General features: G+C 44.1%; 1 protein-coding gene across 9 annotated transcripts in view; it reads right to left on the bottom strand.

The window, feature by feature from the left end:
• Positions 1 to 23,265, bottom strand: part of Ppil6 (peptidylprolyl isomerase like 6) — a 33,565-nt gene that overhangs the window by 4,020 nt on the left and 6,280 nt on the right. For 8 of the 9 annotated variants that reach the window (XM_052751504.1, XM_052751506.1, XM_052751505.1 and 5 more), the window contains 5 exons: positions 21,601 to 21,789; positions 16,951 to 17,013; positions 16,702 to 16,849; positions 11,115 to 11,171; positions 4,662 to 4,797 (listed from right to left, as the gene is read on the bottom strand). In XM_052751504.1, coding sequence (XP_052607464.1) covers positions 4,662 to 4,797; positions 11,115 to 11,171; positions 16,702 to 16,849; positions 16,951 to 17,013; positions 21,601 to 21,789 — 593 coding nt within the window. Of the gene's footprint in view, positions 1 to 870; positions 1,008 to 4,661; positions 4,798 to 11,114; positions 11,172 to 16,701; positions 16,850 to 16,950; positions 17,014 to 21,600; positions 21,790 to 23,265 lie in introns of all 9 variants that reach the window. The other variant, XR_008221299.1, reaches the window with a different exon arrangement.

Here is a 23,265-nt window from a genome sequence, read left to right as displayed (position 1 = left end):
GGGTTAGGTCAGTGGCTGAGGGGAGGGGGCAATTTCTAGTGCATGAACCTTGACAGTGTGGCCAGTGCCAACACGGATCATATGTGTATCCTCTTCATCTGCCTCTGGGCTTGATTCTGCCATCCCAATCAGAAGGTCCAACACAGGGTGCTGTTTAAATGCTCCCCTAAAGCTCATGCTGAACCACCACTGTGGTGGTATTAAGAGGGAGCTTTCAGAGGTGACTGGGTCATTGGGAAATCTGCCCTCATGAATGGTCCATGGTTTTCACAGGTCTGAGTTATCTTCATGTTATGACACAGTCTTGCAGGCCTTCACCAGATGCCCAGCACCATGCTCTTAGACCATGCTCCTAGCCCCCAAATAAACACCTGTCAATTACCCAGGCTATAGCAAGAGGAAATGGATGAAGACGAAGAGCAACAGAGGTACATGTGAGCGGAAGATGAACGCAGACTCACCTGTCTAGTGAGGGCATAAAGCCTTTTTCCAAACAGGTCTGACACATATTGGGGCTCTTACATGTGTGCCTCTCTACTGTGGAGTGCTAGGGTACAGTCTATGCAAGACCCAGTCCCTACTCCGAGTTGTTCACAATGCACCAAAGAGGACTAAGAAGCCCTCTGCCAGGGTCTAGGCCCTGATCTTTGAACAGGATTTCATCTGACTGAAGCGAGACAGAAAGGAACAAGATAAGCAAAGGCCAGGGACTGTCCTAGAGTGGTGGTATTAGGGTCTGACTTCAGCTCAGCTACCAATCAATCTGCTTCTAAATTTACATCCAAACCTGACCTGCTTGAATCTTTCTCCCCCAGTGTCCTCAGAGTGTCCCGAAAGTATCAACCTTAAATGTAACTTAGCCGGCCTCACCTGATCTCTTGGAAATCCTCCTCCTGTGGTCTCTCTTGGTGAATGGTACCAACCACGTATCCAGTTCTCAGCCCCGGGGAGTTACTATAGACCTGCCAGTGCGGAGGCCACTCAAACAGGCGGTTATTTAAATGTGTCTAAAACCAAGGGATGAAGAGATGATTCACTGGTTAAAAGCACTTGCTCTTCTACAAAACCAGAGCTCAGTGCCCTCACTGGACGGCTCACAACCATCTCTAACTCTAGCTCCAGGGATCCAATGCCCCTTCTGGCCTTAGCAGGCACATGCAATCTCAATCTCAATCTCTCTCTCTCTCTCCTCTCTCTCTCTCTCTCTCTCTGTCTCACACACGCACATACACACTCAAAATCTAAAACTTTCAGAATCAATCAAGTATGTTCCTTAGCTGCGCTGGTCACATTTTGAGTGTCCAATGGCCGTGGATGTCTGCGGCTGCTGCTGTGCAGGACCGTGGAGACTACAGATTTCCATCATTACAGAAAGTGCAGTTGTAAAACACTGACCCAGCCCCTGCTGTGCTCCCACCTTCAACATCCAGCTCCATGAATGTAACTTGAATATCCTTGGTATCTGCCCGCTCCATCCCAACTTGCTTATACTGCCAGTGTAAATAGAACTTCATCTACACCTATTATGACTAGACCTTCCTAACGGGACTCTATACTTTTTTAATTCTTTTCCAGTTTACTCTTGAGCTGTACAGAAATCTTTCCTAATGAGCTGCTCAATTGCTTACAATTTAAAATGCTCCCGTAGTTCCTCATCATCTTTGGAAGAAGTCCACACCCTGAAGCATGCATGGCACCTATGCCCAGTGGTCCTTTTCCATCCCCTTTCTCCAGCCTATCTCTATTCTCCCTGGGGCTTCACACTCTGGCGAGACCAGCTCAGTTGTGGACATGCTTCTCTCTTGTTCTGCAGGGCATTGTTAAGAGTGCCTTATGCTTTCAAAAACTGATTAATTGTAACTTCCCCTTTCTCTATCTGGCTAACTTCTACTTCACTTTAGCTATCTGGTTCATATTCTTACAAAGCCTCCCACAGTTCCTTCCCACCTTAAGACCCCCTGGAAATGAAATTCTCCTGCCTCCATCCCCAACACATACTCCCCCATGCCTTTGCCATGTATCTGCATGAGTGGCAATCTTACAAGCTTGCATTTAAAAAAATACACACTTTATTTATTTTATGTGCACATTTATCTGTGAGGATGTTGGATTCTCTGGAACTGCAGTTATAGACAGTTGTAAGCTGCCATGTGGGTGCTGGGAATTGAACCTGGGTCCTGTGGGAGAGTAGCCAGTACTCTTAACCACAGAGCCATCTCTCCAGCCCAAAGACTTGTTTGCTCATTTTTGGAGACAGGGTTTCTTTGTGTAGTCCCGGAACTCGATCTGCAGACCAGGCTGGCCTCAAATTCAGAGATCCACCTGCCTCTGTCTCCTGAGTGCTGGGATTAAAGTCATGTGCCACCACCGCCTGACACAAGCTTGTATTTTTGTATTCTTTCCACATGAGGGACACTGGGCGAGGCCATACTGCAGATTGCTGCAGTCTGCTGATAAGCATTCCTAGCATCATCTGTCTTCAGAAATTAGAACTCAGAAAGAGGGCTTGCCTCAGATAAGCAGGAAACTTCTGTGTTTCCAGGCCTTGTTAACCACACATGGGCTTACAGAAGCGGAAATGCTAGGAGATCCCAGGGAAGCAGCAGCAGCTTCACCTGGGCAGAAAGACATAGTTCATCTACCCCAACTAGACTGGTTGTCTATTTTGCTATTACCTTTCTCCATCTCCATTTCTGTGGGATCCTGTTTATATATTCCAACATTAGGAGAGTTCAGGGATAAGCTGAGACTATGCTTGAGCTGAAACAATAAAGGGAACACACTGCCTCCCTGTGGCCACAGTGGTAATGACAACAAAAACGAGATTTCCCTAAAAACAGCCAAGGAATCATCGCCAACTAGACCACTCTCCAGACATCCCCTCCACACCGCACCCCGTGAGGAATCGAGGGGTGTCCTCTCAGTCCCACTTCGAGCCTTCCCAGTAACCAGTTGCACTCTCTTTGGTTTTCATGGGGTCTTTTGTTTGTTTTTATCTGCCTTTCTTGGTGGAATCTAAAGTCTCTGAAGGGCAGGCCCGTGTCTTGCCACCCTCTCCTACTCTAAACATCAGTAGTGACAGATGGCAGGTGCCCAATAAAATTCTGATTGGATGAACCAAGAAAACAGCAAAAACGGTGGCTGAAGAAAGGTGTAGGGCAGGAGAGGGGAGGGATGCTGTGCTGGACTGGATGCTGTGTGTGTCTGCAGGAGGTGGTGGTAACTGGGCACTACAGTTAAAGCTGTCACGCTTGTGTCTGAGAAAGCCGACTTTAATGGGGTACAAGGGATCAACAAGGCACTGGTAGAAGGGGTACAAATTGTCAACAAGATGACAACGGTTATTCAAATGATCCAAGAAGAGGTAAAGTTATCTAAAAACAATTCAAGAATGCATTTTCAGCACATGCCTTTAATCCTTGAACTGGGGAGGCAGAGGCAGCAGGATGTCTGAGTTTGAGGCCAGCCTGGTCTGCAGAGTGAGTTCCAAGACAGCCAGAGCTACATAGTGAGACCCTGTCAAACACACACACACACACACACACACACACACACACACACACACACACACACAGAGACAGAGAGACAGAGACAGAGAAAGATATAATGCATTGTCACAGACAAAAAAACAAGACCATTTTACAAACAGAGAAAGTCAATACTTTATTGATGTGGAGGAAAACTGAAAGCAAGTCATTAAGTTCTAAACCTATGAATGAAAAGTCATCTAATTAATGCTGTCTTCTGGAAGTACCACCGAAAGCATTAAACTAAGGGAATTACTGTGGTTGAAATGAACAGTGATATGAAAGTCCTTTGTGAGTTGCAGCAGCAATAGATGACCCTCTGGAGGGACTGAAAGAGCCTAATAAATGTTTAAAATGGTCTACTGCATCACCTCGGGCAAGACAGTCTGCTCGCTTCCCTCATGGGCTCATCAGTAACGAAGCATCGAACAGAACACTGAGTGATGAAAAGTACATCCATTGCCCATGGTGGTCCACGGGCTAATTAGCTTCTTACTAACATTCTAATAATTATTGTTGACCCATAGACAATCTCACAGACAGTGAGACGGCATCAACTTCTCACTTCTGCATGAAACTATTTCTGTATTATTAAGCACTATGGTATGATTAGTTTTAAGAATTGATATTAATCTGGAGGCTGAAGATGACAGGTAAGTGGGTATGTAAGGACATATTGATAAATATATATGATATATATCATATATATATAGAGAGAGAGACAGAACATCACCACAGCTGTGTTTAATTAATTTCTGTACTTAACATTAATTATTATTAGTGTGTGATGTATGTGTGTGGTGCGCATAACATGGCACATGTGTTGAAATCAGAGGACAGCTTTATGGAGTTGTGTCTCCTTCCACCTTTATGTGGGTTCCAGGAGTTGAACTCATATCCTCAGGATTGTGCGACAAGCCCCTTTACCCACTGAGCCATCCTGCCAGCCCTAATTTCTGTATTTTATGGATAACAAATTGGTTATAACTACTTGTTGCTAGATGTGTCTGTATTATTTTGTATCATTCAGCTCTATTTTTGGCTAATCTGACTATGTTCAATAATGATACAAATATTTTTGAGCAACATTTTATAGGTGTGAATGCTATGCAGAAAAACCTATCATGTACATACCCGAAAGCCACATATTTTTTATCCAGATAGGGAGTTGCTTGTAGTGTGATGTAGAATTGTGACCCATTGGTATGACGACCTTTATTGACCATTCCAAGAACTCCTCTTTTATCATGAGGAACCGAAAAGTTTTCATCTAGGAAAGAATAATCAGTAGGTCACTGAAGTATCTGTATTGTTGCCAACAATGACAGCATTTAGGGAGCAAAGGGAACTTGGTAACAGGCTTCACAGTACTTCCTGATATACCCCAATTAGTTTTGATGATTTTCAAACATTCAAGCAAACTTTCTTAGAGTTGTGAAAGCTTACCAGAACTGCCTGAGCACTTAGCTCATCTGTCTCTTGTGCGGTATGTACAGAAGGACAGCAGGCTTCCTTGTGCTGTCTGCAGTGGACCTTCGTTCAGACAACCATGAGAGCGTTACAAAGACCCTTCTCAACTCCTTCACGGGTCTGTCTGCCCTCCCCTGCAGCACCTTACATGGACCTGTCACAGTCCTCCTATACTGCGGAGTCCCTGGGCTATGCAGGTTACATGTCCTGTGTGTGAGCAGGACCCTTGTCTGGTGGGTATAATCCTAGGACTCCTGACACCTTAACTGGATTAGCTCTGCTCCTAAATACCGATTATGAAGATAGTAATCTATGCTCATTTTCACTTGTATTCAAATACATTTTAATCTCCAGCCTCCCATGGGTTGACTTTTAAGGGAAAGGTTAGTTTGGGGTGTCTAAGTGCAAATGTGTAAGGTTACATGTGAGAAGAACACAGCATTGATGATGAGGCCATCAATTTCAGAAGTGTCACCCCCAGTTTTGTTTTCTGTGACAATTAATCTTCTTTGCCAACTTGATAGGATTTTAAATCATCTTGGAAATACACCTGGGGAAGTGTCCATGAGGGGTTTCCAGAAAGTAACTGAACAGGAAATAGTCACTCTGAATGAGCACAGACTGAGTAAAGAGGAAGACGTGAGCTGAGCATCAGCATTCATCTCTCTCTGCTTCCTGCCTGGATGAGATGACATCTGTTGCTTCACACTCCTGCCGCCCTGCCTTCCCCACCGCCGTGATGGACTGCACCTTCCCACTGTGGGCCGAAACAAACCCACCCTGCCCACCTAACTACAACAGCCTCCAAGTTCAAATGTACTAAAACAAATGGTGGATGGCAAAGTCAGTAAAGTATTCACTGACTATGAAGTTCTGGCTTGGGGATTTAGCTCGGAAGTGAGGTACCTACCCAGCACGTGTGAGGTACCGGGTTCCATGCTAGCATAATCAGTTAATAGTCATCTAGATAGCTGGGCGTCAGGCTAAGGAAAGAGGATTGCAATTTCAAGGCCTGCCTGACCTACAGAACATTTCATGGACTCACCTCTACAAGGCGGGTCTTTTTCAAGGGAAAGTCCTATATTTACTATAGCAGTTATCTAGTTATGTGAGAGTGTATGCAGAGGCCAGAGGTTGATGGCAAGTGTCTTCATCAATTGCGCCCCCACTTAAGTTACTGCTGTAGGGTCTCTCACTGAACCCAGAGCTCACTGATTTGTAAATCTAGTTATCCAGCTTGCCCTGATGATCCCTTGTCTCTGCCTCCTCAGGGCTAAAATCAGAGGAAGGCTGCTAAGACCATGTAGCTTTTATGTGGGTTGCTAGGGATCTGAAATCTGGTCTTCCAAGCAAGTGCATTATTCACTGAGCCATCTCCCCAGCCTGTCTCTCTTGTGTTTTAATAGAACCCTCATTTTTGCCATAAGCTGTGTGATTTTTTTTAAAGATTTATTTATTTATTATGTATACAGCATGTATGTCTGCATGCCAGAAGAGGGCACCAGATCTCATTACAGATGGTTGTGAGCCACCATGTGGTTGCTGGGAATTGAACTCAGGATCTCTGGAAGAGCAGTCAGTGCTCTTAACCTCTGAGCCATCTCTCCAGCCCACTGTGTGATTTTTTTATTGCATGGTGTTGCATGATGCAGAGGGTTTTTGTTTGTTTTCTTTTTTAAATTTTTCTGAGACAAGGTTTCTCTGTGTAGCCCTACCTGTCCTGGAACTAGCTCTGTAGACCAGGCTGTCCTCAAACTCAGACATCTACCTGTCTCTGCTTCCCAAGTGCTAGGATTAAAGGCGTGCAATACCACTGCCTGGCTGTTTTCTATTTTTTTAAAGATTCATTTATTTTTTATTTTGTATGTATATATTTGCATGTTCATGCCTGGTGCCCACAAAGGCCAGAAGAGGGCATCGGATCCCCAGGCAGTTGTGAACTGTCCAACTTGAGTGCTGAGATGCAAATCCAGGTTGTCTGTAGGAGCATCAAGTGCTCTTAGGCACTGAACCATCTCTCCACCCCTGCTACTTTCCGTGAAAGGATTTAAAATATTTACTAGTGGTGTGTGTGTGTGTGTGTGTGTGTGTGTGTGTGTGTGTGTGTGTGAAGGTCAGAGGACAGCATTTTGGAGCTGGTTCTTTCCTTCTGTTGGGGGTTCAAGGGACATCATTACTGCCAAGCCATCACAGTAGCACCAATGAGATTCCTTTGGAACATGTCATGCTGAAATGGAGACTGTACCTGGATGCAGAGGCTTTCCTATCTCTTGGTGCATTCTTTCAACAGAGGCACAGAATTTCTGCTGTCTTTGTCTCTGTGATGTTCAAGGGGTGCTGTGGGATGTCTTTCTGTATGCTGTGAGTATGTGTGGCTCCTATCGGATAATAAATAAAGCTGTTTTGGCCTATGGCAAGAAAGCTTACAGCCAGGCGGGAAATCCAAGCAGTGATACAGAGGGAAGAGCAGAGTTGGGGGAGACACCAGCCTGCCACAGAAGGAACAAGATGCCAGCAGACCAGTAACACCATGGCCACGTGGCAACATACAGATTTATAGAAATGAGTTAATTTAAGATGAAAGCTAGCTAGCAAGAAGCTGAAGCCACAGGCCATACAGTTTGCAATTAATATAAGCCTCTGAGTGATTATTTTATAAGCAGCTGTGGGACCACGGGTGGCAGAGATTCATCTTGACTGCTGGGCAAGGCAGGACCGGAGAAACTTCCCTCTACAGAGGGGCTGATGCAACAAGGGCCTCCATCCATGTTTCACTGTGGCCAGGTGAGCAGCCACTAGCCTACGGTATCATTTCCTTTTCATTTATTTTTTTTTTCTTTTTTTTGATTTTTTCGAGGCAGGGTTTCGCTGTGTAGCTTTGCGCCTTTCCTGGAACTCACTTGGTAGTCCAGGCTGGCCTCGAACTCACAGAGATCCGCCTGCCTCTGCCTCCCGAGTGCTGGGATTAAAGGCGTGCGCCACCACCGCCCGGCTCCTTTTCATTTATTAATTGGATGTGTGTATGTGTGTTTGTTTATATGGTGTATACACACATGGGCAGGTGATGCATAGGTGCCTGAACCTGTGCACACGCTTGCAAAGAACTGTGGAAGTTTGAAGAGAACTGCCCCACAGGCTCATATATTTAGATGCTTCGTTGTCAGTTGGTAGACTGTTTGGAAAGATTAGTTCGGTGTGGCCTTGTAGGAATAAGTGTGTTGCTAGGAGTGAGCTTTGAGGTTTCAAAAGCCTATGCCAGGCCCAGAGTTCCTCTGCCTTCTGCCTGGCAGATCAGGATGCAGCTCTCAGCTACTTCTCCAGCACCACGTCTGCCTGCCACCATGCTCCGCACCAAGAGGATAATGGACTGACCCTCTGAAACTGTAAGAAAGCTCCCACCTGAATGCTTTTCTTCTGTAGAGTTGCTATGGTCATGGTGTCTCTTCACAGCATTAGAACAGTGACTAAGACAAGGGCAGAGGGAGACTCCAGGTGTCCCACTCTACCTTTCCTCACTTTACCTCTTTTGAGACAGGATCTCTCCTTGAACCTGGAGCTTAGCTGGTGGCCATAAGCCCCAGCACCTCCACTCCTAGACAGAGACATGGTACAGGTGCATACAAACATGCCCAGCTTTTTCATGGTGCTAGAATCCAAACTCAGGTCTTCACGCTTGAGCAGCAGGTGCCCCTACCCACAAAGCCATCTCTCCAGCCTCTGGACTATCTTTTTTTATAAAAACATCTTTCATAAAAGATGTTTCTTCCATCCATCTATCCACCCACGTCTGTCTGTCTATCTATCTATGTAAATATCTATCCACCCATCTATCTTGATATTATTTTTGAGACAGGATCTCACTATGTAGCTCTGGCTGTCCCAGAACTCTGTATGTAGAACAGGCCGGCTTCCAACTCACAGAGATCTGCCTATTTCTGCCTCTTGTGCTCTGGGGTTAAAGGTGTGTGCTGTCACACTCAGCTGAGATAATTCTCTTTATCTACAGATTGATGTATTTCATACAATGCTGGAGGTCACTAAGAACATACAGCAGATGACAACCCAACAGAGGGCTAACTCTGATGGGGAGCCCCACGAGGCAAAGGCCGTGGGGTCACTGGCTGTGGATACCATTTGTTTCTGTCTGTAATTTTCTCGTGGATGGTCAGGAAGATGACTTCTTCTTAAGCTGTGTAATTTTGATGAATAGAAATAATGCTAGGATATTTTTCATAGCTCAAACTGACATAGGAAAATAACAGTATTCTCAGCTACAAAGACAGCTTTTTACATGTTTAGTTGATTTAAGACCTCAGAGCAAATTCAAAGCAGACTAGTTGCCCCTGAAAATGAATTGCACAAGGACAGATTCCAAACTGTCTGTTGGTTGAACCAAAGTCAGGCACAAAACAACTTTAGTAGACATTAACTCCCTGTACAGATTCTCTCAGCAACCGACTCTCTGTGCAGACGATGCAGGGCTTAAGGTCTAGCCAACTGTTTATTGTTTAGGTCCTGAATTTCAATGTCACCCTCCATCAGGAAATACTGGGTGCTCAGCCTATGTGCCTCCTGACGTCCCAAGTCTGAGAGAAACTGTGTGATTTCTTATGGCTCTGTTCCTTATTGTTTACTCAAGAAATGTTACGTGGCCCTCAAAATGTACCTCATATATTTGTCCAGAGATTTTTCTGTGAGAGAGCTGTACAGAGGAGAGATGTAGCTGTGCTGAGAGATGATGTAGCTGTGTGGAGATTTTTCAGGGAAGGTTTCTCAAGGTGAAATAAAAGTTACCATCAGAACCCATGCGTTTCTTTCCTTACCCCTCAGATGGAAAAGATTGGCCCTTGCCACATTCATGGATTTTTTTTTTTGCATACCCTGGGTGCTGCTGGAGGCTAGTCCTCCAGGCAGTGATAATAGAGAATAGATAATAGAAAACTGATTACCTCAGTTTTCAAGATATCAGTTTTTTTAAAGACTTATTTTTATTTATATAAGTATGTGTATATGTGCATGGGTGTATAGGTGCCCATGCAGTCCAGAAGAGGGCATTGGATCCCTTGGAGCTGGAGTTACAGGTAGGTGATTGTGAGCTACCTGATATGGATGTTGGGAACCAAACTCAGATCCTTGCTAAAAGCAGTATGCACTCTTAAACACTGAGGCGTCTCTCCAGCCCCAAGATAATGCATTCTTTTTCAATCATTCCTCCAAAGGTAACCAGTTAGATTTTATTTTATAATACGGTATCATTATGAACTTGTGGGTTTAAAATATATGTTGACTTCCAACCAATTGCAATTATTATTTTTTTATGGAGGTCAAATGACCACATCTTTGATCAGTGACAACCTTTTCAAACTGGATCTGTTGGCATTTTGCCATAACTCCTGTAATCTTCAATAGCATTCCTGCTATCTGGTAGAACACAGGGGAACTAACTAATACACTGGGATTTGTCTTAAAGAAATAGGCAAGTAAATGTGTGCACAAAGCTGCTGTGGACTGGACCAAGAGGTTGGTTGCTTGAGATGTCTCATGTAGCTACATATCTGAGGATGACCTTGAACTCCTAATCATCCTTTCTCTACCTCCTCAGTGCTGGGATTACAAACACAACCTACCATACACAGTGGTCTGGGAGATCCAACCCAGGGTTTCATACATACTAGGTAAGCAAGCACCCTACCAACTGAATTACATCTCCAATCCCAGTTTTTTGTTTTGTTTTGTTTTAGAATACCACTCAGTCTTTAATCAGGCAAGGGCAAAGCTCCACTTTAAAAAAACATCTGCAGTTTGAAGAGTAAAACCATTTTTTTTATTAAGATTTATTTATTATGTATACGGTGTTCTGCCTGCGTACATGCAGAACACCAGAAGAGGGCACCAGATCTCATCACAGGTGGTTGTGAGCCACCACGTGGTTGCTGGGAATTGAACTCAGGACCTCTGGAAGAGCAGCCAGTGTCCTTAACCACTGAGCCATCTCTCCAGCCCCAACCATTTTTGACTTTCATTTCTACTGAATATTATCCCAAATTGTCTCATTTGAACCCTTTCAAATTTCAATAACCAGCTAATATATGACTGAGAAACTTGAAAGACACCTACCTTCAAATGTTGGTCCATAAATAGACTCTCCATCGTCTCCTTTCCCCTCTACTATATCTGAGAAATAACAACACCCAGATTAGAACAGTGATGGCAGAGGGAAGACGGGGCCTTTAATGCTGACTGTTTACATCTTACATCAAATCTAGAGTAAGCTGCCCAATTGAAAATATTACTACCATCACTTCACTTTATCATGTAATTGTTTTTATTTTTTATAAATTCATTTTGTTGTCATAACTCTCTGGGGGTAACAAGTTATAGTAAAAGCTTTGAAAAATGTTAAATTATCATTATGGCCACAATTAAAGAAGATATTCACACAAACACATTTGCTTCAAAAGTTATTTCATGTGGTAGTTTGAATGTAATTGGCACTATTAGAAGGTGTGGCTTTGTTGGAGGAAGTGCCTGTGGAGGCAGGCTTTGGGGTCTCATATATGCTCAAGCCACGCCCAGTGTCTCACACCACTTCCTGTTGCCTGCTGATCAAGATGTAGCTCCTTCTCCACTCTCAGCTCCTTCTCCAGCACCATGTCCTGCCATGATGATAATAAACTAAACCTCTGAAACTGTAAGCCACTCAATTAAATGCTTTCCTTTATAAGAGTTTCTGTGGTAATGGTGTCTCTTCACAGCAATGGAAACTCTAACACATTCCATATTTCACCTTGCTTTTCAGAGAAGTGGAAAGAGTAAACTGAGAAGAAGAAATGGAAAAAGTTCTCTTTGAACATGAATGAAAATAGATGCTCTAGGTGGGGGGTGGGGGTGGGGAGTAGTTCATATGGTAGAGTGTTTTCTGTGAAACCATGAGGACCTGAGTTTGATCCCCAGCATCCACATTAAAAGCTGGTAGGTGGCACATGCCAATGATCCCATGGATCCTGTCCAGGCACCTTAGCCTAACTGGCAAGCTCCAATCCCAGTGAGAGACTGTATCTCAAAAAACGAGGTGTAGCATGAATGTTAAAGAGTCTTATTAATAAAATCAAACCTGAGTCAGGTAATGGGGTGAACACTGGAAGATCAGAGAGACAGAACAAACCACAGCTAACCTCACCTGGCCAACTTCTCTGCTGGTCTTGTTTCCTCAGACTGGAAGCTTCTGTGTCCTCATATCCGAATGGCTCTCAGCTGAACTGCTGCTAGAAAGCCTGAAAGCTTAACCAGCCAAATGCTTAACCAGCCAAATGCTTCTAGTTTCTGGTCTCCATGCCTTATATATCTTTCTGTTTTTGCCATCACTCCCTGGGATTAAAGGTTTGCTTTCTGGGATTAAAGGTGTGAGTCCCAATGCTTGGCTGTATCCTTGAGCAGATGGATTTCTGCCTCTGGAATGCTAGGATTAAAGGCGTGTGCTACCACTGCCTATCCTCTATGTTTAATATTGCGGTTGTTCTGTCTCTGACCCCAGATAAGTTTATTAGCATGCACAATATTTTGGGGAATACAATACCACACAAGGTGAACATCTCTGGAGGAATGGTACCCAAGGTTGACCTCCGGCCTCCACACATGTGCATACAAACCTGCAAATACTCACACACACACACACACACACACACACACACACACACAAGTAGATACCCTTTTAAAAAGTCACATTCAGATTTTCATTCCTTTAGTCACTCTTGGCTGGGAGTGTAGCTCAGTGGTAGAGCACTTGCCCAGCATGTACAAGACCCTGAATTTGACAACCTGCACTGTGGAAAGCATCATTATCCATAATAATAACTTACTTATGGAAATGATGTTTTGGAAACAAAATTCCTTTTGATATAATAAGAGGGTTTTCATTTATTTGTCTTTGGTGTTTATAGGAGCTGCATACTTTGGCTTAGGCAATGTTCCCCAAGTTATTTTATATACACCCACAGTGGAGGTAAACAGGTCTGCCTTCTGTGTCCCAGCCTCCCCATCGGTACACGCTACTTCCTTTAGCTCTCTGATCCACTCCCTCCTCTGCAATGTTCAATAAATATTGGCTGAATAACTGAGCTATCTTATCTAAGTCTAGGCAAGCAAGCTTTTGGTTTTTTTTATTTTTAATTAGGATCTGATACAACAGTAAGCACACAGAGAAAAGTTATTTGGAAAAGTGAATGGAGCATCTAAATCATGCTATTCATTGTTGATTCAAAAAACAAAACAAAACCCACTCCCCCCGCCAAGAAATAAAGTTCTCACCTCACAGGGGTTAAGATACTTTATTGTGGAGCCAAATTTGAATGCACATGGCCCCGGAAAACATGGAGCTAGGCTATCCCAGGTTCCATGTTCCACATGGAAGTGGTTTCAAGAAATGTTATAGTAACAGAAAAAAAATTATAAATCTAAGCATTTAAAAAATACATTGGTGGAAACACCAGGGAGGCAGTTACAGAAAGATAGGGTAATTTCTCCTCTAGGCCTCAGATACTATCTGATGGCTTTCTTAGACTTGGGGTTGGTGGAAGCTGGCGGTCTGCTAAGTTAATAAATTCTGAAAGCTTTTAATTTGTTAATTACAGGATGTTAGGGTTGACATAGAGATATTCAAGGAATAGCTGCCTGGGGGGGGGGGCTAAAGCTGGCCCAAGATAGAGTGTACTCTTGTCTTACTTCGTATTCTTGTCTCACTGTCTGAAATGTGACCCAACACCTGCACACCTTGCCGTCTGGAAATCTTAGATATACAGAAAAGAAACTTCCACAGAGACTATGACCTGTCTTACCCAAGTCTTGTTCTGAGGAAATTGAGAAACAAAATAGAGCAACTGAATCCTAGTCCCTGAGAGTAACCATCACTGGGTAGCTGCTTTTCAAACTGTTATTACTTTGATTAATTGAGGTGTCTGTCTGTCTGTCTGTCTGTCTCTCTCTCTATCTCTCATCACTGGGCAGCAGCTATCTTCAAACTTTTCATTACTTTGATTAAGCACTCTCTCTCTCTCTCTCTGATATAGGAATGATAGGGAAAAAAGGTAGATTATTGAATCTTCTTTAATGCAAAAAAAAAACAACTATTAATCTCAAAATATTTTACACTGCTATGGATTTTGGTTTAGTGATACAAATTTAAAGTAAATTTTGTTATACTGTATGTATGTTTCTACTCTTGTTTGGGGTATTGTGTTTATGTAGCTCATTTAAAATGTAATGTATAATTAAGAAATACAGATAAATAGTCATCTATAATAGTCAAACTTATAGTCATGTTAGGTATGTTTTCAAGGTCATGTACAAATATATAAAGATAGATGGTCTTCAAACACTTTAAAAATCTATAAAATATGGCATTTAATATGTTTAATAACCTAAGGCTTTTCATGACAGTGAGACATGTCTGCTCCTGACAGCACCAATCTACTTCAACAGAAGATGATAGGCATCAGAGAAACTCTGTATGGAGTTTACTTTCTTTCTGGCAAAAGCTAGCCATTTGGGCAAAGAAACTGTCCTTACCTCAATTGCTGATAGTGTACTGTCCAAACTGGACCAGCAGGACACAAAAGAAAATGGCTGTCAAACTTTGCCAAGACAAGGCAGGACAGTCCTTCAAAATTCTCTGCTTCTCTGAAAAGTCTGTCAGATGTTCTAGGCCTGTAGGCCACAGATGGATGCCCCAATGTTACAGAAGAACTTTGGGTGACTGTCCAGGCAGCAAGATATAACTGTCATTAAGTAACATTTTACTCTTCTGGGGTGTTTGACAGAGTTGAGGACTAGATAGTCATAGTTAAAGTTTTCCTTAGTTGTGATAAAAGGTAAATTAGGTATAAAACTTTAGACTCACACAGATAAGATAAACAAGAGTATTTTCTCTAAATTTGCTAAAAACACATGGACTGGATATTGTAACTGTAATACTTACTTAATAACTGTTTTTGTTATATATACTTTTATTATGTTAAAGTTAAAACCTTTTTAATTAAACAAAAAGAGGGAAATGCTGTGGAACAAACTTTGTACACTGTAAATATGTCTTACTTTCATTGGTTAATAAAAAAGCTGACTGGTCAATAGCTGGACAGGTAGAGGTTAGGTGGGAGAGCCAGACTGAGAGGACACTGGAAAGGAGGAGGAGTCTGGGGAGTCAGGATGCCTGTGTGTGTGTGTGTGTGTGTGTGTGTGTGTGTGTGTGTGTTTGTGTGTGTGTGTGTGTGTGTTTCAGTGCAAGCGTACCTTAGTGCACACTTCTAGCCTTCCACTGTGTGGATCTCAGGGGTGGAATCTGGCCATCAGGCTTGGCATCAAGAGCCTTTATCTGCTGAGTCAGTTCACCAAACCAACACAGTCTCTCTTGAGGATTGATTATACTTCTTTTCTTTATAAGATTTCATCTCTCTCTCTCTCTCTTATCTATCCATCCACCCATCCATCTACCCACATACCCACCCACCCACTCACTCACCCATCTACCCATCTACCCACCCATCCTTCCATCCACCCACCCACCCATCCATCCATCTACCCACCTACCAGCCCCTCCCTCCCTCTCTCCCTCCCTCCCTCCCTCCCTCCTTCCCTCCCTTCCTCTCTTTCTTTTTGTTGTTGTTGCTATTGTTTTTTGAGATAGGATCTCTCTACACAGTCTTGGCTGTGCTGGAACTCACTATGTAGACCAGCCTGGCCTTGAACTCACAGAGATCTGCCTGCCTCTGCATCCCAAGTGCTGGAATTAAAGGCATGGCCCAGCCTCATTCCATTTTCAAATTCTCATCCTTAGCATGCTTCTTAAAATGTGATTCTAGGTATTTTTATGTATTTACTTGAACTTTTAAAAGTACTTTTTGATTTTAAAAAATGTCATCTTACTCTATGTCACTTTTTAATTTGCATTGTTCCTGGAACTAGAACTTAAATTGGGGATTAAAAAATACAAATATGCTAGTGAATCATTTGACCGTATAAAACATCCTTTAAGTTATACATCTGTTATTATCCATATCTAGTTCTGGGGCTGGAGATGGCTCTATGAAGTGCTCCCTATGCAAGCATAAGTGCCTGAGTTGGATTCCAGAACCTACCAAAAAGAAGCCAGATGAACAGCTTGGTGCGGTGGCACACGCCTTTAATCCCAGCACTCGGGAGGTAGAAGCAGGCAGATCTCTGTGAGTTCAAGGCCAGCCTGGTCTACACAGTAAGTTCCAGGACAGCCAGATACAGTGAGACACTGTCTTGAAAAAACAAAACAATAACAACAACAAAAGAATGGACACTTGGTTTGTCTAGCAGGCCTGAAGGCTTTCCCTCCAGAACCCCAGCTCTTGCCTGAAGGGCAATTCACCTTAGCACCTCTCTCTTGAACATAGCTCCATCCAACATGTTGCTGGCCAGTAAGTACTTGGCAGAGCCTGAGCAAACAACCCCCGAGGTTTGACCTCATGCACATCTGCATATGCCATGCCCTACCCCCAACACACAAAGAACATCCAAGGCCTGGTATGGTAGGGCACACCTTTATGCCAGAACTCAGTGGGTAGAGACAGACAGATCCCTGTGATTTGGAGGTCAGGCCTAATTCTTTACCAATTTTATAAAGGTAAATGAATAAACACTAGGGCACTCTGCTTAGATGTCATATTTAAAGTTTGCAGCTTACCTCCTCCTTGTACCCAACCATTCTGGACTACTCGATGAAAAATCGAATCTTTGTAATGAAGCTTTATACCTCTCTGAGAAAACCCTGCCATTCCTGTGCACAAGACCTGGAAATTTTTACATGTTTTGGGACATGTATCGCAATATAGCTACAAAATAAAGATGAAAGGTTTCAATGATTACTCAATATTTTATCAATTACAGACTCCTCAAAACTTATTTGAAAAAAAAAACAGCAAAATTCTCTTACCTCAAAAATCAGTCTTCCAATTGGAGAAAGATCAATACAAATGTCCAAGTACACAAAGTCATGCTATTAAAATTATTGAGAAAAAAAATAACACAGGTCAGTGTTTTGTAAGCTTTGGAAATATTAAAAACAATAAAGCATTCTTTTCAGTGATAAGATTTTAACCACAACATGAACAGATAACAGCAAGTACAATCTGAACCATAATACTCACAGATAACAACCGTAAATGCAATGACCTAAAGGGATCTTTAAATTTATTTGACCAAGTCTTGATAATGTATATTACACAATCATTTAAAAACCTCTCAGTGTTGAAGCTTTGAACAATGTTAACTTATCACGCAGGCCTGGGAGCACATGACCTAGAAATACGCAGATGCCAGGGCTCCGTGTGGACAGGAGCAAGGGGCAGTCACCTGGGGACAGAAACAGACTAGGGATTCTTCACTACGCTTCTTTGCTGAGTAGGTTTGGGAAAAGAGCCAAGTGAGTGTCGTGGAGCTGGCGACTGTGTGTCCTGGATTTCAGAGACTTTGGCGGCCACATGGAGCCAAGCCACACCCCTTCTGACTGGGAAAATATGACCACTGTTCCCACTAGCGCTTTGGCACCAAGGGCCTGGAAGAGAAAGGGGGTGCCTCCCAGTCCCTTTAGTGCACGCTCTCCTGTTCAACAGTCCTCACGTGCTGTCACGTGGTGTACCTCACGGTAGAGATGACTGGTTCTGAGGGAGGCTTTGTGTAGCCACGTAAAAGGGCGTCCTAAGTTGGGCACCGTGGTTCCTGTCTGTAATCCCAACACTTGTGACGCTAAGGCAGGAGGACTGCTCTGAGTCCAAGGTCAGCCTAGGCAGGCTACTAAGACCTTGTTTCAAAACCAAAACAAAACAGAAAGGCATCCAAAATGAACACGCTAGTCTTTCCCCACTTAGCTCTCCGGGAGCACTGTACATCTAATGGTGTTTCAGACCCTGGACAGCTCTGCCACATACAGAATACCAACTTAATGCAGCATGTAACTGCCCTCCCTTCTTCCTCAGAAAATCTGGGAAACGCATGATATTTCTCGAAATACATCGTATTGTTTCATGTCACTCTAATCTTTTTACGTTGTTTTGTTAAAAGACTGAAATTCGTGCTGTCTGGCATCTAGCAAGGAACTATTACAAGCATACTAAGTATGACTAAGATTTTCTGTTGTTTTTTCAGAGTGTCTCACTGTCCAGCCCAGGCTGGTCTGGAACTCATTACATAGCCATAGCCCAGGCTGACCTTGAACTCGTGGAAATCTTTCTATCTCAGCCTCCTGAGAGCTGGGCTTACAGGCTTACAGGACTGTCATGTGCTCGCTAATTAGAATTAATTGGTTTGTGCCTCTTAGCTTCTGTACTCCAAGTTCTAAACTATCAGAGAATGCTATACTAAAGAACGGGAGGCAGAATATAACACACCTCACATGCTTCCCAGGGACAAGAGGCAATGTCAGAAATTGTGGCTGCCTGGGAAATGAATTCAAAGTCTATCAGGCATAATTAACCTCCCTGTGCCTCAACTGATTATCTTTATAGGGCTGTCAGGAGCAGACAACTCTAGATGAGCATGGCAGAACACACTTCTAATCTCACTAATCTCAGCTCTAGAGAGGCAGTGAGATCCCTAGTTTGCAGCTAGCCTGGGCTACTTATAGTCCCTACCTTAAAAATAACAACCAAAAGGAAAAAAACAAAGATAATTCTGAAAATGCTCATGACAGAGACAAATGAATGCTATACAAAGTAACATCCAGTCCCCAGGAGCCAAACACACAAACAGACTTGCCGGGCAGGACATTCCAACCCAGAAATAAACAGGAGAATCCACCCTCCGTGAAAACACTTAGTCTTTTCCCAGGAAACTAGGTCCTCCATTCTCAGCCGCAGCCGTTAATTCACGCTTTCATTATTTTTAGCGTTAATTCACACTTTCATTATTTCTAGCATATTTCACCACAGCCCTTTCCAAACACCTACCCCGACACCAGCTTGCTTTGGCACAGCTCCAACCAACACACCCCAAAGCAAAGAGGGTTATGTCCTAGTCTATGAAAAGCCCTGCTGGACTGTTTTCCTTCTGGACAAAATCTCCCGCTTCAGAACAGATAGTAAATCAGCATCCGGCCTCAGTTTTCTTTATGACCTCCTGGATTTCCCCATCCTACTTAACACCTCACCATCCTTCCTATCTGGGCAACATCCCACTGGGTTTCACAAGCATTGCCAGAACATGCAGGGCCAGATTCTCCCTCCTCCCACTCTGCGACTGTCGGGTTGTGGACATGTGGCCTAGATTTGCTGGACAAGTAAGTGTTCCTGGAGCCCTGGGCCTCAGGAAGTATTATAAAGATACGAAAAACGTTGGGAAGCCACGCTCCTTGATGATGGGGCCAGCATGAACCTGGGGCGAGTGGTTGATGAACCTGGGGTGGCACGCTGGCCCATACTCCTCTGGCATGGCTCTGGTCATTTCCCTAGTAGGTGGCCTCCCTTGTTCCTACTGTTAGGATCCTGCTCTCACTCTTCCGGGTCTAACGTCTTACATCATGGGGTGGCGGGGCGGGCGACTGCATACCGCCTCGTGGTCACGCAATCTCTGCCTTAAAAAGCCGCCCACGGACCCCCGCCCTCTCTCTCTTTTCTGTTTCCTCTCTGCTCCCGGCATCTTTCTGCCTCTCCAGGCCTGGTTTCTTTCTCATAAAGCTCTTTCTGACTCTGGATGTCGGAGCCGTGGCTTGTTCCGCTGCACCTGCAGACCCACCCACGCTGTTCTTCCTTTCACCTACCTGGTTTCAAAGCCATTTCCCCGGCTTTCCTGTGACCTCGGGGAGTCAGCACCACTGCTGTATCTATCTTTGTTTCTTAAGTTAGTCACAGTAACTTCAGACCACTGACACCTAGACTCATTTTCAGTCTCAATTTCTCAGCCTAATGATTACATTTCCTGCCTTCCTTGTGGCCACTGACACTCCTGGGGACCACCACGTGCCGCCGGGACTCCTGTCCCTTTGGGAATTAATCGTGAACAATAAATTCTCTATACCTCAGAGTTTTCAGCATTTTAAAAATGCATTGTTTACTCAACCAAACACTCAGTGGGTACCCCCCATGCTTCTGAGTTCCTGTTCAAAGCAATAGTTAAATAGGGTCACCAGACAAAGTCTTTGCCTCTGCACAGCTCAAGTCCTAGCACTGAGTCATTCTGTGCAGCCCTGGCTGTCCTGGAACTCACTCTGTAGACCAGGCTGGCCTTGAACTCAGAGGCTACCTGCCTCTGCCTCCCGAGTGCCAGGATTAAAGGCATGCGCCACCACCGCCCGGCTTGGATCTAATTTTCTTTATTGCTAATTGATGGCGGAGGCCCAGCCTAATATGGCAATGCCATCCTGGACAGGTAGGCCTGGACTGTAGAACAAAGTTCACTTCCTGTTGCCTGTGGATCAAGATGTAGAACTCTCAGCTCCTTCTCCAGTACCATGTCTGCCTGCACGCTGCCATGTCCTGCCATGATGATAATGGACTAAACCTCTGAAACTGTAAGCCAGCCCCAATTAAATGTTTTCCTTTTTAAGAATTGCCATAGTCATGGTGTCTCTTCACAGCAATAGAAACCCTATGACAGTCCTCATTCTGTAGATCAAATTACTCAGGGGCTGATGGTCAATCTTAGTTAATTCTTTTCAGACTTTTAATCTCAATACAGTAGCTCTCACTTAGGTGTTAGAACTATTAATTGAAGTATTTCAGGGCCAGGGCTGGAGAGTTGGTTCAGATGATAACCACACTTGATGCTCTTCCAGAGGAAACAAGTTCAGTTCCCAGCACCCACATCAAGGGGCTCCCAAATGCCTTTAACTTCAGCTCCAGGGGAACCGAACACCCTCTTTTAGCCTCTGAGTGTCTGCATACGTGTGGCACACACAGGGCCAGTGAGATGGCTCAGCAGGTAAAGCCCTTATTTACTCTACAGCCCGATGGCCCAAGGTACCACATAACAGGGGAGGCGAGAAACGACTAGACAAGCATCCTGTGGTCCACAGGCCCTCCCCATCAATAACAGTCACCAGTTCCCGCTCTGCTGTGAGACGGGGTCTGGCTATACTGTCCAGATCGGCCTTAGAATAATGGGTACAAACAATCTTCCTGCCTCAGTCTCCTGGGAAGCTAAGACTATAGGTGCATATCCAAGGGTGTTTACGCTCTAATAGGAGTAATTCATCATATACACCTTGAGAGGGGAGGAGAAACAGTCTGCTGTGACAAACATCTGCTTTACACATTGCAAACCCTGAACTTGAATCCTTTGCAACTGGTCTTAATAAGGTCACTAGGAGCCGGGCGGTGGTGGCGCACGCCTTTAATCCCAGCACTCGAGAGGCAGAGCCAGGCGGATCTCTGTGAGTTCGAGGCCAGCCTGGACTACCAAGTGAGTTCCTGGAAAGGCGCAAAGCTACACAGAGAAACCCTGTCTCGAAAAACCAAAAAAAAAAAAAAAATAAGGTCACTAGGGGTGTACATCTTAATCTCTTGGTGTATCTCCTTTGAGAGCACACCAGCAGTTAATGCTGAATTAATACAAATGATGAAAAATTCTGTTAAAACTCTGTGTAACTTGCCTTGGTGTCTTTCAAGAACTTGGTGGCATAATTCAGAGTGAGTGCCTCATACAGTGCGGAGGGTCGGACATCAACCACGTCCCACACCTTCTGGGCCCACTTCTTCAGGTCAAATGCATTGCCCAGGAACTGATCATTGACGAAGCACATCACATAGGAGGAATATACCCAGGTGTCACCCTTCAGTTCCTACAGGGAAATGGGGGTGGGGGTAATGACAGAAAGAAAAAACAACTTCTAAAACCACAAACAAGAGCTTGAGATTAACTCTACAGCCTGATTTGCCAACTACGGGATTAACTCTTTTAAAATATGTTTTTTAAAAACCACCTTTCAGAATTCTGCAGTCAAAAAGAATTTAACATTTTTGAGACTCTTAACATAATGAAGGACAGAGAACAACCTAGAAAGCAATCTTTAAACTATTACAATCATAGATAGATGAAATTTGGTAATAATAATATCTACATAGTACACTTGTTCCATTAATTTGTGAATCCAATGCAGTCCCTGTCGCCATTTATGAGACACACTTTATTTACTGTGCGTTCTTGGAAGAGGATCTGAGTAAGATACGGTTTTCAATGCAAGAACTGAGGGGTGTGTGTGTGTGTGTGTGTGTGTGTGTGTGTGTGTGTGTGTATACATGTGTGCAATGAAAGGCATGGGACCCAGGCATGAGACGGTGATTATTCTGGATAGAAAGGACTATCTTTAGGAACTGTCTCCTGAGGGTCAACAGGAGTTTTTATAATCAGGGACAAAGAAGAAAATTCACCTTCCCCAACACTGTTAAACCTAAGCCACTTATGATGAAGTGTATTAGTGTTTTCCTCCATGCCATGCTGCCACCAACTTCCTAGATCCCCAGTGTGGCCTGAGCAACACCAGCCCCTGAGAATATATCTTCTAGTGCCAGCCCTGGCAAACCCTTAGTGACCTGGTGCAGCCATTTGCAAGTTTTAGTAGAATCCGATTTGTGGGTCCATAGGATTGTCTGGCTGGCCGATGGGACCTGAGGGAGAAGCTGCATGTCTAGTGGTATGCAGGGAGATGCTGGTTCTGTAACCAGAATATTGGAGTTTGTGCTGCCTGTCACCACAAGCCCCACTGAGCAGGGGACAAGAACTGAATCTTTAAGCTGTGCTTTACTCAGATAACTAACTACCTGGGAGACAGGATCAGCCCCTCATGTCTGCCTTCCCTTGTCTTCAGTTAAGCACGTCTTACAAAGAGCAAAGGCTGCCATCCCAAGTTCAGGCTTGCTCCTCTGGTCAGCCCTGACTCTGAGATTTACGGTACTGGTGCCTCTCTTTATCCCCCCCACTGTTCCCTCGTTATTTATTGTCACTTTCCATTTGGGAGATTTGGGGGCTCTCTGGACACCATCTAGGATGAGTTCACTGACAAGCAGGTGGCAGTGTGTACACGCTGAGCTGTGTGCATACAGATTCCTCCCTGTAACACGAAATAAGAACGTGCCCTTTCAATACAGGACATAAAGTGCCCGTCGGTCCCTCCTGCTCCCATCAGTCTGCGGGTCTCAAGACTACCCTGGAGAAGTGCTAGTCTGGGCAACGACTTGTCCTCTGAGGAGCTTTGATGTCCTCCGACTTGCCTTCTGGGCCTTCCTCAAAACCTGCTTCCAGCTTTTCATTCTAGAGA

The sequence above is a fragment of the Peromyscus californicus genome, unplaced genomic scaffold (assembly GCF_007827085.1).
Source record: "Peromyscus californicus insignis strain IS unplaced genomic scaffold, ASM782708v3 Scaffold_22__1_contigs__length_63687245, whole genome shotgun sequence".
Classification (NCBI taxonomy): Eukaryota; Metazoa; Chordata; class Mammalia; order Rodentia; family Cricetidae; genus Peromyscus; species Peromyscus californicus.
This window is presented reverse-complemented; position numbering and strand designations above follow the sequence as displayed.